A 16507-nucleotide genomic window follows, 5' to 3' on the forward strand; every position below is an offset into this window, starting at 1 on the left:
GGCATGTAGCACCTTTTGATTCGCATTCTCTGCTTCATTATTGGTTTTAGGCTACCGCGTTGTTCAATGCCAGTAAAGAAGAAGAGGCGGTGCTTCCTGTCCAAGAGCTAGCTGCCCGTCCCAATGCTGATCCTCTGGCTTGTCGTGTTGTAGAAGTGAGTATCATGAATTCAATCAAGCACAGATTCGTGTGCTCAATGCATTATCTGTGCTCTCCACATTAGGCGTATTTGCGGGTCCAGCTAGGAACCATTGCCATAGATGGCGGCCTCCACAAAGAAGCCGCTGACCACTTCACTGCCGCCGTCGATGCTAGCGCTTTCTTTTCCAAATTGGACATTCATTCTATGTACGAGGACTTTGTCGTGGTACGTTGATATGACGCGACCAAACATCCTTTTTATTCTCAACTGCGTGCTTGTGTAGCTTTTCGGCTGGGACCTCAAATCCTTGTGGCAAACTGCAAACCAGCAACGCTGCCATACACTTCTCCGGGCTGATAAGGCTGGAACAGCGCTCGAAGCGTACCGATACATGATGGACATGAGTGATGAACCCACGAAGGCCATCTTCCTTGCTTGGATACCTAGCAAGTCTTCAGTAGTAATACTACCCGTGCTACGATGCTCACTTGTGTTTCCCTCAGGTCTTAATGGGAGTTGAAGCGCACTCCACGCCGTCAACGAAGATGCTGCCCTTGCAGCGAGCGGCTACTCGTGTGTTTTGGAGTGCGGGTGAGCTTGAGCATTCTTCATCCACACCTTCATATCACCTACTTGCATATGCAAAAAATCGCCCTTTGTACTTGTATCGCATGCTGGTTCACATAAGGTTTCAGGAAATATAATGTACTACAATGCTTGCATATCCGCGGCGCGTGCCCTTTGCTTGAAACCCGACGTGTCAGTTCTCAACACCATCGATCATCGAGAGCCGCTGCATTTCCCGCTTCACACGTTCCCTCCACTGATCTATCCCCATATTTGCCTATGTCATTACTTTGGTGAATGGTTCCCCTGTGCTTCTCGTCCTCTATCCAATTTTCTCACACGGGCAACCATACATGGCGCTGTCAACAGTACGAAGTCAGCACGATACGCTATGGTCCAAGTTATTAATCTGAAGACTTCAGACAAGGCTAGGCGATTCATCAGGCTCCATCGAATCATGATTCCGCTGGTTAATCCCTTTAAGAGTACCGCACCAGATGCAGACCTATGAGATAGAAATTGAAACCCACTTGATGGTCCATGACTTGAAGTATGTAACCTGATCGCCACAAGCGTACTGCTATTGCACCTGTTGTAGGCTCCGACTGTATGTCACTGCTTGTCAGCTGCAAAAACAACTAACGAACCGGTAAGGAACGACATTTCTTTGATATTCATCTTGCAGTGAATAAAATACTGAAGAAGACAACAAGTACAAGTTAAAGATACGCTAGAATTGTATTCTGTCGCATCGCAACCCCTCAGTACTGAATTGACATGAACAAAAAAACAGGTCACTCAGTGTTGTTCAACTGAACGCGATCCCCCGTGGCTCCGTTCAGCAAGGCACCTCATACTTGGCATGATTGTAATCAGAATGTAATGCACCCTAGGCTTCAGCAACAAATAGGAATCTGAACGCACAGTGAACACCGTACACACATCTCAAAATTAATAGAAAAATTTGCCCAGGATGGTGGAGCCAACCGTCAGGGGTTGGAGTTTTGACCGACGAAGCGCTCATGAAGTGTCAATTTAAGGTCGAAAACATACCATCACACCTGGATCTGCCGCCGCGGTGCTATTGTGCCACAGACCTGGATTCACATAATTAGAGCCTGTAACAAGCATAGCATCAGTGGTAATACATGCGCATCGGCTTGGGCGTCAAAAGGCGAAACAAATATAAAAGATGTTACAACTTCGTTGAAACTATCGGACGACAGACGACTGAGGGCCCAGGAAAAAATACTTGGAAACAAGCAGGAGTTGCATCTCCAGTCGACAGAAGAGACTTCTGATGTGAATATGGCATACACAAAGGTATGTGCTAAGTTGACATCTCGCCCATTGAATAGTGATGCACACCTTACTTTCTCAGCATCCTCACGCTTCTGGGCTAGAAGACCTCAAATAATCAGGCCTAGTGCATGAGGACCCTGCCGCTGAAATTGAGAACACTGGAGTAACGACGCATACGAGTCAATGATTCTCGTTACTCGATTCCAATGGACCACCTACCTGATGCTTTCTTCTCAGATATGAGTTTGTCTTTACTATTGACACTTGAGTGGAGGCACATATATTCACCGTGATGCGGAGAACAAATGAGTAACCTTATTCTCGGTCTACAGCACTAATCCTCGGGAGGGTTGCACGTCGGTTGTACGACTACGCAAATGTGAATGATGTATAGCATGCGGGCTGAAGAATAACAAAGGATATTCAACTCTATAATGGCAAATGGGAATGAAAGGTGACACGTACACTCCTCAGCCATTCGTATTAATATTAATATTGTCCGGTGCACCACGCAGTGGACACTGGAGTGACGAGTCAACGTTTCGAGTCAAAAGAGTTGAATCTAGTCAACGTAAGAATGATCACGTCAGCAGGATTTGTCATGCGGCAAATTTTGCTCTCTTCGCTGGCCGCAGACCCGTTCTTTATCTTTTCCGAAATACGCAAAGCCTTCTCAATGTCATTCCGGATCCAACACCCCTGTCCACACATAGGGATTGTGACTGGACGACAACTCAGGCCCAAGTCATCCTGCGGAAGATCTATCCTTTCTCGGGCTACCGAGCGGCTTTCATCTATCGTCGACGGAGCCATCTGCAGTACTGGCTCTCCGAGGTTTTCCTACACGCTGAAATTGGTGCGTGCTATGCTATGAGATGATGGATTACGGATAGTGTCCATTATGCGGGTTATGAGGTGAGCTGCAAACGACGTGGACAATTTTTATATTTATTGCTCTCTATTCCGGATACTACCTACCACTTACTCTGCCCACAATGTATTCATTAGACTTCACAAGCACCTGTTCCTTCATCAGCAGTGGAGATGCCATCTAGATGCACTGTAGCGCGTGGCTAGCTGGTCAATTTCTCGCTTCATTGAGACGGTGTGAGATTGTTGATAAACTCAATGTCGTGATTGATGAGACCACGAACTTTTCAAAGGTACCAAGTGTGTCCCGGTGTCAAACGCAACAACACTGGCACGGGGGGAAACCTGAAAGTCCTGGATGGATCCGTGGAATTGCAGTTCACTAATATTCGGATGAGCGGCCATCGGAAGTCTATGAAAGACTGTTGTCCTAAACAGCCATGAAATATTGTGCCTATATTGGATTATCAACGGTTGAAGGATTGGGGTCCTTCCGAAAGTGTTGCTCAGCACCTGGCATTAGGAAAACATGTTGTCTTATCTGGAAAGCTGTGGCGAAGCAAGTCGGACGCATGCCCAGGCGCTTATGATAACAGCCTCGTGTATTGGGCGTCTGACAAGAGGTTAATAACGCTGCGAAGACGCCCAATGACCGAGTGCAATTCACCTTCGCAACTTAGAGTAATCTCTCAGCCGCAAGGTGACCATCATTCCTCCGACGAGTCCACCTCGGTCGTGCTCAACACCACCAACCTGCAGCAACATGCCACAGCTCATCACCACCCTTCGAAAATTTGGAGCTCATAACGAACGAGTAAATGCACTCGTAGTTTTGCCTGATGGACGGCGTATGGTCTCCTGCTCGAATGACAGGACGCTTCGTCTGTGGGACTTGAAGACAGGTGATGTGATGAAGAAGATGGAGGGACACTACGATAAAGTACTGGCCTTGGCGGTATCACTAGATGGGAAATTGATAGCAAGCGGTGATGAGAGCGGAGAGTTCATTGCCTGGGAGGGAGAAAGTGGCGAATCTCTCACGGAAGCCATCAAAGCCCACTCCTATGCGATCAAATCGCTTGACTTTTCTCCCAATGGCGCGGTACTTGCCACTGCCAGTATATTTTCGGGTGAGGTGAATCTATGGAGTACAGAAACATGGCAAATCCATGGAGATCCAATCGTGTGCAACAACCGTCGCCTGTTCGAGTGCACAATCCACTGCGTTCGGTATTCCCCGTCTGGCGAACATCTTGCCATCGCGTCAGAGGAGAACATCAATATATACAATCCAGCCACAAGGCAATGCGTCGCAAAATTCAAGGGTCACAGACGTGAGAACTTAGCACTCGCGTGGATGCCCGATGGCACACGGCTGCTCTCGGGAGGCAGTTATCACGATCCAAACATACGGGAATGGGATCCATTGACCTGGCAGCAGGTCGGCAATCCATGGACGGACGATACTTATATGAAATGCGTCCGCACCATTGCCATTCATCCCACTGGCACCCTTGTCGCGTTTGTATCTGGAGATGGTGATGTTCGGCTCTGGCGGATCTCGGATCGACGAACCATCGCCGTCTTCCGCTCAAAGCGCACTATAGGAGGCGTGCAGTGTCACGGTGTCACCTTCTCCACTGATGGCGGGCACATCCTTGGCCACAGAGATTATGATAACGCAATCTCAGAGTGGGCAGTACCCAAGGACGCGTTGGGGGAGGATGCTTCCGGTGAACAGCCATCAAAGGTACTCTCCTGTTGATTTCCTGCCCCCTTCGTCATCTCATCTTGAGCAAGGATGCTTTGCCGAAGGATATTCCAGATGATAACGCGACAAAGAACACAAGTCAGCATCGGATCATCGTAAGCACCCAGTGATTTACTATCCCTTCGTCAGCTCATCTCGCGTGTTTTATGACAAGCCTCAATGTTTCGAGGCATGTATTTGATTTGACAGGACAACGCCAATATTAATATGCCTTATGCAGATCCTCGTTATGAACTCGAGAGTCCGCAATGCGTGCATATCTGGGGACTTGCCCACCGCCGAACAGTCGCTCACACAAGAGATCGATGATAATTCCAAGAACTACGTCTCCTACGCCAATCGCTCATTCGTTATGGCGAGAAAGTTGGACTGGGACCAAGCGCTTCATGATGCAACTGCCGTAAGATACATCGACCTGTGATACTCCACATCGTTAGGCTAACTCGGATCATAGTCTGTCAGCATTAAGCCCTCCCTCATAGGCTATTTCACCAAGGGCCTCGCCCTCTGCGGCAAACAACAGTTCTGGGACGCAACGAAAGCCTTTGACCTCGCGTTCACATTCACGGACGGAGATTCAAAGAAGGCTCATTACCTTTTCTTGATTAAGGCAGGTAGCTTTCCTATTCGTACGCCGTGCTTGATAACAGTTTTCAGTCCATCGCATTTTTCAATGCAAATCAAGATGAAGAGGGTGTGCTCCCCGTCCAAGAACTAGCTATCCGTCCCAATCCTGATCCTCTGGCTTGTCGTGTCGTGGAAGTAAGTATCACGTATTTGGTCAAGTCTCGGTTCGTGTGCTCACTTATTTTTTTTGCGCTTCGCACACCAGGCGTATATGCGAGTCCAGCTGGGAACCATTGCCGCGAATGGCGCCCGTCACCATGAAGCTGCTGATCACTTCACTGCCGCTGTCGAAGCAGGTGCTTTCTTCTCTAAATTGGACATTCATTCTATGTATGAGGATTTTGTCGTGGTGCGTTAATTTAATCAACCTGGCGTCGCTGTTATGCTTAACTGCGCGCGCTTTGCAGCTTTTTGGCTGGGATCTCGAGTCCTTGTGGGAAGTTGCAAATCTGAAACGGTTATATGCACTACTCCGGACAGCCCGATTTGGGGCAGCCCTCGAATCTTACCGACACATGATGGACATGAGTGACGAACCCACGAAGGCCCACTTTCTTGCTTGGACGTCTGGCAAGTTTTCGGTAATGTTACCCGTGCGACGATGCTGACTTGTATTTCCATCAGATCTTGATAAATGTATATATGAGAATGCACTGGAGCGCGCGAGTGCGAAGGATGTGTAGACCGCTGGAAGGTATTGGAAGAATATAGTTAGCTGATAGATAACGAGAGTGTAATGATGAGGAACGGGGCAAGACAGAGATGTTAGTTGTTGACTAAGGATAATACTGATGGGTAGCGAGTGCGGGAATGAGACGTCGATGCTGATTATAATTGCGCTAGAATGTAGGAAATGTACTTATACTGAAAAACGGTAAGGGTCCTCAGGTACGATTAAGCCCAACGATGTATTACCATTTAATAAATTATGTGGCGACGGAGGCTACAAATTGCGAATATGGACCAGACGAAGCAATGCGATATAGTAGAACTACACACCAATATGTATGAAAACCATCCTCTGCTCGAGCGGCACCTTCGTCTTCACGGCGTGAGTAGCACGGTTCAGTGCCCAAGCCGCCTTCGTACAGTCCATGAACTCGCCATCCCCCAACTTCTTGGCCATATTCTCATAGAAAGCTTCAACGACGTGTTTTGCGACAGCATAGTCAACCTCCCACAGCGTGCCAACGACGCTTTTGAACCCTGAAAACTGAAGTCCAGCTGCAAGATGAATGACTTCGTCGGGTGTCTCCTTATCACCGGCGGCGGTATGACACGCCGAAACGCGAACTCAGCATGCGGAATATCTTTCTCCATGATGTCGAGTAACGTGAGAGGTGCGTCCATCATGACGAAATGGGAATTGTACGGCTAGTCGTAGTCCTGCTTGCCGTGACAAGCGAGATGCACCCAAATGTTCTGTTCCAAGGCTTCAAGTGCGCCTGCTCATGTGGCTGCGCTGCCAGAAAGAGTGGAACGGTTGGCTGTCGCAGGGACAAGCTCGATCCAACTGTCGACAGCTAAGAGTGCCTTGCCTTTGCCTGTACGCGGTTGACCCTGTCCGATAGCCACGAAGGACGGAGTCGCACCCTTCTTCATCATCTGCCTAGATCTGATCAGCGCCGAAAGTGTTGGCGTGTAAGAACAGATGTAGAGATCCTCCAGACACGGCTCCTTTCCAGAGCGATCTGCCTTTGTTCGAAATGGGCGAGCTGCGTGAAGAGGAATGGATGTGAAGGCCGCAGTTGGACACAGTCATATTCGAGACTGGCGCTTTAATTTAAGGGTATGCTCGAGTACGTTGACGACGGGTAGCATGATATCGTCCCATACCGCCCGCTAGAGGACAATCAGATCATTGCGCGGCTGGTTTAGGCCCATCTTCGAAGCTTGCGGTATTGCCCTGGCGAACCGATCCTTGAGATCCTCGAGATCTGCGGGGGCGATAGATGGCAAGGCAACATTATGGGGCTCTCCTGACGTCGGGACAATGATGGCGCTGCACGAGTATTTGCTGCCAATGAGAATGATGACTGGGCCATTGAGAGCTGCAACTTGCAAGTCTTCGTACGAAGGTGGAAGTAGGAACCGCGAGAATCCGATTGCGCGGTAAGTCTCCTATACTATGTTGCTGCTTGATCAGCAGCGGCTCTGTCGGTGATGGCTGCAGAACCCTTAGCAGCGTTGGAAACGCGCTTGCTCAGCTCCAAAAAATTGCGGGCCAGATGTGGATGTCCCGATTCGAGGTCTTCAACTGGAGTCTTGAGTCGGGAGGCCAATGACCACTGTTGCCCACGGCCCTGCTCTGCAAGGACGCAATGCAAGTGATGTATGGAAGAGGAAAGTGGGGGTATCAATGTCATGGAGATGGTTTCGAATATAGCCTAGAAGGCGGGCCCATGCGAAGTTGGTGAGAGCTGCTGCGTAGTCAGGATGGTCGACCGAACAGCGGTCCATAACCGACTGAAAACGTTGTAAAGCATCGTTCAGGTGAGAGACTGTCTTGCTGGTAACGTATTCGGCATATCGTGCGTGGCCCGCATCTGTCTCTCGAGCAATCTCGCAGTCTACGAGGGACTACAGTTGGTGCTCCGTCAGCAAAAGCTAACCGCAGAGGCTAGCATCACCCACGTCAAATAGTGCATTGTCCTTGTTATCGCAAGCGTGTACAACAGCGGCCTTCAGCGTGAGCGAAGGAGTGACACCGCGGATGGGTGGGAAGGACAATTCTACGGGATGTGAGTGGATAAGCATGGATGAGAAGTAGGTTACTCACCGAATGGTTCATCTCCATGATCGAGCAGGTCATCCCACGATGTTTGAAGTTTTCCGATGACTTCGCCATTGCCAAGCATTCGGTCGACCTCATAGGAAATCTCCACTGATAATGAAGGTGATGCATGTGTTCTATAAATTGAGGATGAGTTCTCGAATCGCGTCCGAAAATTTTGAGGGACTTTACAGGGTCACGGTATCTCCCCACGCTACAGATTTGTCGGATGAGAAGACTCTGATGGATGATTTTCAGCGTGTCCTTGAGTCGACATTGATGGACACGTAAATGCCTGCGGGTATGCGCTCAGAAGGGACTTGAAGGTTTTTTGTGCTTCTGACTGTAGATAGAGTGTGAGGATCTCAAAGAGATACGAAAGTGATACAGAGTGACCTACCTTCTAGTCTGATATATTGTCCTTCCCAGCTTCCGGGCATGAGGGTGCAATAACGCATTATGGTAACGAGGATTGAAGTTGAGGTTAGTGGTAGGTGATACGAGTGGTAGGAGAAGATGGTGTAGGAGTACTGTGGATGGATTTTGGCTGAGAGGGAGAGAAGAGGTTGATGGTTTAGGTGATGGCTACACGACGTGTATTTCCATGTTGTTGAGGGGCGTTCGGCACGATGGACGCTGGTATGATTACACTACGTGCTGAGACCAAAGATGACCGAGTAGAGTTAGTGGGAGAACATGTGGGTGGGGAATACGGAGGTCAGACACGTCAGAAAAAGTGGCACGCCAACATTATGCGAGACTGAGCGGCCTGTGATGTTTGCTTCTCCTGGACTAATTGGTACGACACATTTAGCACACCAAGGAAAAATGTAGAATTGAGTTGATTTCGTAATTAAGGTCATGCAAACGATGCACACAGAAAAGCTGAATGATGTGAGTACGATGGAGCTGACAATGCCATAGGGGAAGGTAACACCACCTGGGGGACGGTTTGCGAGAGTGTGAGTCGGATCTAGATGATATAGCTGAATGCGACGATACAGCGAGTGACGAATTCGAGCATGAATGTGTCCTGGAACAAGAGTCAGAAGCAATTAATAGCATCAGTATTTACTAAATACCCAGGCAGCATGTCTGCCGTTGGACAAGCGTGTTTTCCTGAGTAGTGCTACCAGACTCAGCTGGGTACAGTTAACGTTTCGAGTCAAGAGTTAAATCTCAGTAGTCAACCACCACTGTAACGTCAGCAGGATTTGTCATGCGGCAAATTTTGCTCTGGTCGCTGGACGACAATTCATAAGTCATCCCTGCGGAAGACACCGTAACCATCTCATACCCGTTCTCCCCATTAAAACATCCTTTCTCGGGCTACCGAGCAGCTTTCATCTATTGTCGACGGAGCCATCTGGATTCTGGAGTACTGGCTCTCCGAGGTTCTCCTACACTCCGAGATTGGCGCGTGCTATGCTATGAGATGATGGATTATGGATAGTGTCCATTATGCGGGTTATGAGGTGAGCTGCAAACGGCGCGGACTATTTTTCTATTCACTTCTCTCTATTCCGGATACTACCTACCACTTACTCTGCCCACAATGTATTCATTAGGCTTCACACGCTCATGTTCCTTCATTATTAGCAGTGGACACAACATGCAGATGCGCTATAGCGCGTGTGTCTAGCTGGCCAATTTCTCGCTCCATTGAGACAGTATGAGACTGTTGACAAACTCAATGTCGTGATCGATGAGACCATAAAATTTTCAAAGGTACCAAGTGTGTCCCGGTGTCAAACGCACCAACACTGGCACGGAGGGAAACCTGAAAATCCTGGAATTGCAGTTAATTCAGGTCGGAAGCATATGAAAGACTGTTGTTTGCGCCAAACGGCCATAAAATATTGTGCCTGTCCGCGATACTGGATTATCAACGGTTGAAGGATTAGGGTCCATTCGATAGTGTTGCTCAGCACCTGGCATTAGGAAAACATATTTGTCTTATCTGTAAAGCCGCGGCGAAGCAAGCCGGACGCATACCAGGCGCTTATGATAACAGCCTCGTGTGTTGGGCGTCTGACGAGGTTAATACCGGTATGAAGACGCCCAATGACTTACTGTACTCACCTTTGCAATTTAGAGCAATCTCAGCCACAAGATGACCACAATCCCTCCAACAAGTTCACCTCGATCATGCTCAACGCCACAAACTTGTATCAAAAAACCACAGATCACCAAATCACTTCCAGCATTTGAAGATTATAAAGAAGGCGTAAATTCACTCGCAGTTTTGCCTGATGGACGGCGTATGGTCTCCTGCTCGAAAGACAGGACGCTTCGTCTGTGGGACTTGAACACAGGTGATGTGATGAAGAAGATGGAGGGACACTACGATAAAGTACGGAGCTTGGCGGTATCACGAGATGGGAAATTGATAGCAAGCGGTGATAAGAGGGGAGAGTTCATTGCCTGGGAGGGAGAAAGTGGCGAATCTCTCACCGAAGCCATCAAAGCCCACTTCTATGCGATTTCAACACTTGACTTTTCTCCCAATGGCGCAGTACTGGCCACTGCCAGTTCATCATCGGATGAGGTGAAGCTGTGGAGTACAGAAACATGGCAATTCCATGGTCTAATCGTGTGCAGTGGCCAATATCGCGACATAACCCACTGCGTTCGGTATTCCCCGTCTGGTGAACATCTCGCCATCGCGACAACGAAGAACGTCGAAATATATAATCCAGCCACAAGGCAATGCGTCGCAAAATTCAAGGGTCACAAAAATGAGAACTTAGCACTCGCGTGGATGCCCGATGGCACACGGCTGCTCTCGGGAGGCTGTTATAACGATCCAAACATACGTGAATGGGATCCATTGACCTGGCAGCAGGTCGGCGATCCATGGACGGACGATACTTATATGAAATGTGTCCCCACCATTGCCATTCATCCCACTGGCACCCTCATCGCGTTCGCATCTGTAGGTGGTCATGTTGGGCTCTGGCGGATCTCAGATCGACGAACCATCATGATCGCCGTTTCCAACTCGGACCCGGGCTGCACCCTGCAGCGTGTCACCTTCTCTACTGATGGCAGGCGCATCCTTGGCTGCGGATGGCTTGATGAGATAATCTCAGAGTGGGCAGTACCCGAGGACGCTTTGGCGGAGGATGCTCCCAATGAACAGCCCCTTCGTTATCTCATCTCGCGCAAGAATGCTTTGCCGAAGGATATTCCAGATGATAACGCGACAAAGAATGCAAGTCAGCATCAAATCATCGTAAGCACCCAGTGATTTACTATCCCTTCGTCACTGCTCATCTAGCGTGTTTTATGACAAGCCTCAATGTTTCGAGGCATGTCTTTGGTTTTACAGGACAACGTTAATGTTAATATGTATTGTGCAGATCCTCGTTATGAACCCGAGAGCCCGCAATGCATGCATTTTTGGGGACTTGCCCACCGCCGAACGGTCGCTCACACAAGAGATCAATACTGATTCCAAGAACTACGTCTCCTACGCCAATCGCTCATTTGTTATGGCGAGAAAGTTGGACTGGGACCAAGCGCTTCATGATGCAACTGCCGTAAGATACATCGACCTGTCCCCACGTTGTTAGGCTAACTCGGATCGTGACATAGTCTGTCAGCATTAAGCCCTCCCTCATAGGCCATATCTGCAAGGGTCTCGCCCTCTGCGGCAAACAACAGCTCTGGGACGCAATGAAAGCATTTGACCTCGCGTTCACGTTCACGGACGGAGATTCAAAGAAGGCTCATTTTCTTTTCTTGATCAAGGCAGGTAGCTTTTCTATTCGTACGTCGTGCGTGATAACAGTTTTCAGTCCTTCGCGTTGTTCAATGCAAATCAAGATAAAGAGGGTGTGATCCCCGTCCAAGAACTAGCTATCCGTCCCAATCCTGATCCTCTGGCTTGTCGTGTCGTGGAGGTAAGTATCACGTATTTGGTCGAGTCTCGGTTCGTGTACTCACTTATTTTTCTGTTCTTCGCACACCAGGCGTATATGCGAGTACAGCTGGGAATCGTTGCCGTGAATGGCGCCCGTCACCATGAAGCTGCTGGCCACTTCACTGCCGCTGTCAAAGCAGGTGCTTTCTTCTCTAAATTGGACATTCATTCTCAGTATGAGGATTTTGTCGTGGTGCGCTGATATTATTCAACCGAACATGTTGATATGCTCATTTACACGTTGTGCAGCTTTTTGGCTGGGACCTTAAGTCCTTGTGGCAAATTGCAAATCAGCAACGGTGCCATGCACTACTCCGGACAGCCCGATTTGGGGCAGCCCTCGAATCTTACCGACACATGATGGACATGAGTGATGAATCCACGAAGGCCATCTTTCTTGCTTGGACGTCTGGCAAGTCTTCAGTAATGTTACCTGTGCGATATCGTGATGCTGACTCGTATTTCCATCAGATCTCGATGAATTTGAATGAAGCGCATTCTACCACTGTCAACGGAGATGCTGCGTTTTAGTTACCCATGCATATTGTAACACGGAGATCTCTACGTCATTCTGATTTGCACCACGACATTACCTTTGAGTTAGAGAAAGACATGAAATGTACTACAACCCAAAGATAGTCGCAGGAGATCGTTACTCCGTAAGCTGAGACCCACTAGTTGTAGTTCGTTCATCTAAGAGATAAGTCTCATCGACATTACTGGCTAACCCATGCTCCAATAGGCATTTGGAGTAAGCAAGGCGAATTCCAGCTCACGGGTACTTATTGTGCGGGAACTTGGTTGATTCTTGGCCCGTTGCCAACTGGTCCTGTGGGCACGAGTTGGTTGTGGTGATGAGTGTGAGCATGTCCTGAATTACTGGGTACGGACTGACTCCATAACTGGTGCGTCTCTCCAAAACGTCGGTTTGAGACTACCAAGACATAATTTGCTGCGCTCCGCGTAGCCCAAATCGTGAGCTTGGCTTTGACGATTAAGGTTTAAAGCTTGAACACGGAAAGAAGAAATATATATATACGTGCTGTTGTATGGGATGTGATGAGACTACACCAGGAGAGAAGGTAAATATGGATGTGACGACGGAAAGTGACGTATTCACAATAGTATATGGGCTTACCAAGCTCCCAAGATATGGGAAGAGGGTAAATGCCTTTGAACATTCTACTCTCCCGATCTGCTGAGCTGGAAGTGAGTCAATTTCTGAGGGAAATATACGTCTAGCACACCTATGCATTGCGCAGCTTCGTTATCAAGCAGAAATTGGGCCACGTTAGATATGGATATCGCCCGTTATTCCGAGCATAGGTGAAACGTATATGTACGTGCACATCCGACATCCATTTTTGGCAGATTGGTCGGCCGAGCGATGCGTGTAAGTGGGGTATTCACGCAGGAATACGTGCTAGCCACCGCAGATGTTTCTGCAAATACAAAGCGACATATGAATAGACATACTTCACGTGACCCTCGCTACGGTGTGCTCGAATAAAATCGACGCGTTTCCGCAATGTCATGCTCGTCATTGACGGTAGGGAGCCATGATTTCGAGATGCATCAGCGGAGAGTTCGAAGATATCAAATAGGTGGGAATACATATGTTCCTGATTCTATGTCTGCGGTAGTTGCCCGTGGCCACACAAACCACATTTAGTAGTGAACGCAACTGCCAACCATATATAGCGATGGGCGTGTCACATGCAGGAAGGAAGCGTACGACCTCCGGGACGTGGAGGGGATTTAAAGGTCGTTGCGCAAATCAGATTTGAGCTGGCAAGGGCTTGGATATTGGTCTCAACGGTTGAAGGACCAAGTCTATTCAATAGCGCTGTTCAACACCTACCTGTAATGAAGAGTCGGTCCTGGCACGAGGAGACTCATCAGTGGCAACACGAAGGCGCCTATGATAACAGCTGAATGCGTCTTGGGAATTCTGATGAGGTTAATGCTGTGGAGCAGTATAAAGACGCCCAATGAACGCACCTCTGCAACTTAGCACAAGACCGCCACAATCCCTCCAGCAAGTCCATCTTGACCGTACTGAATACCATCAGCCTCCAGGAAAATGTCGAATTTCTTCATGCCCGGCATCGCACCCGCCCGAGAGTTTGAGGATCATTATCAAACAGTACTCGCAGTCGCAGTTTTCCCTGATAGACAGCGTATGGTCACCGCCTCGTCGGACTCCTGGCTTCGTATGTGGGACTTGAGGACGGGTGTATTGTTGAAGATGATGGCAGGGCATAATAGTGAGGTGTGGGCATTGGCGGTATCACAAGATGGGCAATTGATAGCAAGCGGTGATGATAAGGGAGAGGTCATTGCCTGGCATGGAGCAACTGGTGAATATCTCACCAAAGCCATCAAGACCCAGTCCGGAATCATATCGTTGGACTTTTCACCCAGTGGTACAGTGCTAGCCACTGTTTCAATGGACCAAAAGGCCAAGTTATGGGACACGAAAACCTGGCAGTTGCAAGGAAGTCCGATCCTGTGTAATGATCGTATCTTCTGCGTCCGTTATTCGCCTTCTGGCGGACATCTTGCTATCTCAACAGCCAAGAATATTGAGATTTATAATCCAGGCACGAGGCACCGTGTTGCAAAATTTAACGGTCATGGCTCGTACAACTGCTCGCTCGCCTGGACACCCGATGGCACAGGCCTTCTTTCATCCGGCAATTATGAAGATCCTACCATACGGGAGTGGGATACATCCACCTGGGAGCAGGTCGGCGATGCTTGGACAGGACACACTAACGATATCAATGTCATTGCCATTCATCCTGCTGGCACGCTCGTCGCTTCTGCATCTGATGACAAGCAAGTCCGTCTATGGCGCCTCTCAGATCAACGAACGATCTCTGTCTTCCAGCACTCTGACCGGGTGTGCTGTGTCACTTTCTCTATGGATGGCAAGCACATACTCAGCGGAGGTGATGATCAGAAGATCTCAGAGTGGAATGTACACCGAGATGCTTTGCCGGAGGATACTCACAAGTCAAAGGTGCTTTCCCCATCGATATCCCACTTCGTCATGATCGTTCATCTCATCCTTCGTCCTTTTTGATTTCAAGGCTCAAAGTTCTGATTCAAAGGTACGTTTCCATCATTAATATTGACTCTGATAATCCAATTCAAGCATACCGCAGATCCTCGTTATCACCACGAGCGCCCGCAATGCATGCATTTCTGGGGAATTGTCTACAGCTGAAAAGATACTCGCGCAAGAGATCACGGCCAACCCCAACGACTACACTTCCTATGCCACTCGCTCATTCGTTATGTCACGCAAACACGACTGGGACCATGCTCTTCGAGATGCAAATGAAGTGAGTTATCATGCACCTTCACATATGCTAACATCGACCCTGGCATAGTCAATTCGCATAAATCCATCGTTAACTGGTTATATCGCCAAGGGCATTGCCCTCTACGGGAAAAGGCGGCTCCAGGATGCCATGAAAGCTTTTGACCTCGCGTTCACATCAGCTGACGGTAATTCAAGGACAACTCATTTCCTTTTCTTGATCAAGGCAAGTTATGCTTTTATTGCACACTCCACGCTTCATTATGTATTTCAGGCTATCGCACTATTCAACGCAAATAAACACGAGGAGGCCATGCTGCGCGTCCAAGAACTAGTCACCGATTTTCCCGATATTGATCCTGTTGCTTGTCGTGTAGTTGAAGTGAGTATCAAGTCCAGGTCCGTACGCTGACACTGATCATGCCGCACTTCCCGGATCAGGCGTATCTCCGTGTCCAACTGGGAACCATTGCCTTGGGTAGCTGGCTTCGTAAGGCTGAAGCTGTTAATCACTTCACTTCCGCTGTCAGGGCTAGCGCCTTCTTTTCGAAATCGCCAATTCATCATATGTATGGGGATTTCACCGTGGTACGTTGATATGATGCAACAGACAATCCTTTTCATGCTTAACTGCGTGTTTTTTGCAGCTCTTCGGGTGGGACCTCGAGTCGTTGTGGCAAACAGCCCACAAGGAACTATGTCGTGCACTTATTCGGGCAGGTAGAGTTGGAGAAGCATTCACGACGTACGAATCTATGGTGGACGCGAGTGATGAAGCAACGAAGGCGAGCTTGCGTGCTTGGTTCGCTGGTAAGTCTTCAGCGATGTCGCACGCTGCGATTCTCAACCACGTTTCAATTAGCTCTCAAGAAAGAATGAAGGTCGCTGCATTCTGCCCATGAAGATGCTACCCTCGACGCGACACGCATTTTGAATCACGGAGATCTATTGTATAGTTACTCAGCATTGCATTTATTCTTTTGTAAATTTATCGTATGACGGCTCAAAGTATAAAAACAGACCAAATATTTCATGTACAACGCTTACACACCCCGAGTCCCTCCCTACCGCCTACTATGAATCGCATTTGTGCCATACGGCAGCTCGTTCACCCGGCGCATACCCTTTTTCAAATTCTTGAAGTCCAAGGTAGATCTTAACCTTCGATCGAGAGTCGCAGCATTCCTCCACCATGCGTTCC

At 48.6% G+C, this 16507-nt stretch overlaps 5 protein-coding genes across 5 annotated transcripts; 3 read left to right on the forward strand and 2 right to left on the reverse strand.

The window, feature by feature from the left end:
* The first annotated feature begins 438 nt into the window (after window positions 1–438).
* DEU56DRAFT_843375 (uncharacterized protein) lies at window positions 439–860 on the forward strand. The gene is made up of 2 exons (XM_041355074.1): window positions 439–589; window positions 647–860. The coding sequence occupies exons 1-2, from the start codon at window positions 551–553 to the stop codon at window positions 845–847; spliced, it is 240 nt and encodes a 79-aa protein (XP_041201045.1). The 5' UTR covers window positions 439–550; the 3' UTR covers window positions 848–860.
* A 2785-nt stretch (window positions 861–3645) lies between these two features.
* On the forward strand, window positions 3646–5888 carry DEU56DRAFT_919969 (WD40-repeat-containing domain protein; the record flags this gene model as incomplete). Its single annotated transcript, XM_041358360.1, has 7 exons — window positions 3646–4632; window positions 4683–4748; window positions 4874–5053; window positions 5108–5282; window positions 5339–5415; window positions 5486–5629; window positions 5688–5888. 7 exons carry the CDS (start codon window positions 3646–3648, stop codon window positions 5886–5888), a joined length of 1830 nt encoding a protein of 609 aa, XP_041201046.1.
* Window positions 5889–6271: 383 nt separating this feature from the next.
* Window positions 6272–6633, reverse strand: DEU56DRAFT_762145 (uncharacterized protein; the record flags this gene model as incomplete). The annotated part of the gene is made up of 2 exons (XM_041350642.1): window positions 6272–6493; window positions 6544–6633. 2 exons carry the CDS (start codon window positions 6631–6633, stop codon window positions 6272–6274), a joined length of 312 nt encoding a protein of 103 aa, XP_041201047.1.
* Window positions 6634–6729: 96 nt separating this feature from the next.
* Window positions 6730–8493, reverse strand: DEU56DRAFT_919971 (uncharacterized protein; the record flags this gene model as incomplete). The annotated part of the gene is made up of 8 exons (XM_041358361.1): window positions 6730–6889; window positions 7196–7401; window positions 7567–7860; window positions 7915–8012; window positions 8060–8190; window positions 8246–8293; window positions 8339–8396; window positions 8454–8493. The coding sequence occupies 8 exons, from the start codon at window positions 8491–8493 to the stop codon at window positions 6730–6732; spliced, it is 1035 nt and encodes a 344-aa protein (XP_041201048.1).
* Window positions 8494–10033: 1540 nt separating this feature from the next.
* DEU56DRAFT_212327 (WD40-repeat-containing domain protein) lies at window positions 10034–12610 on the forward strand. The gene is made up of 8 exons (XM_041345093.1): window positions 10034–11288; window positions 11350–11364; window positions 11416–11595; window positions 11651–11806; window positions 11854–11958; window positions 12028–12171; window positions 12228–12390; window positions 12450–12610. Exons 1-8 carry the CDS (start codon window positions 10167–10169, stop codon window positions 12467–12469), a joined length of 1905 nt encoding a protein of 634 aa, XP_041201049.1. The 5' UTR covers window positions 10034–10166; the 3' UTR covers window positions 12470–12610.
* Window positions 12611–16507: the final 3897 nt, after the last annotated feature.

This window comes from Suillus clintonianus (genome assembly GCF_016758775.1).
Source record: "Suillus clintonianus strain FC179 chromosome Unknown DEU56scaffold_191, whole genome shotgun sequence".
In the NCBI taxonomy this organism is placed as follows: Eukaryota; Fungi; Basidiomycota; class Agaricomycetes; order Boletales; family Suillaceae; genus Suillus; species Suillus clintonianus.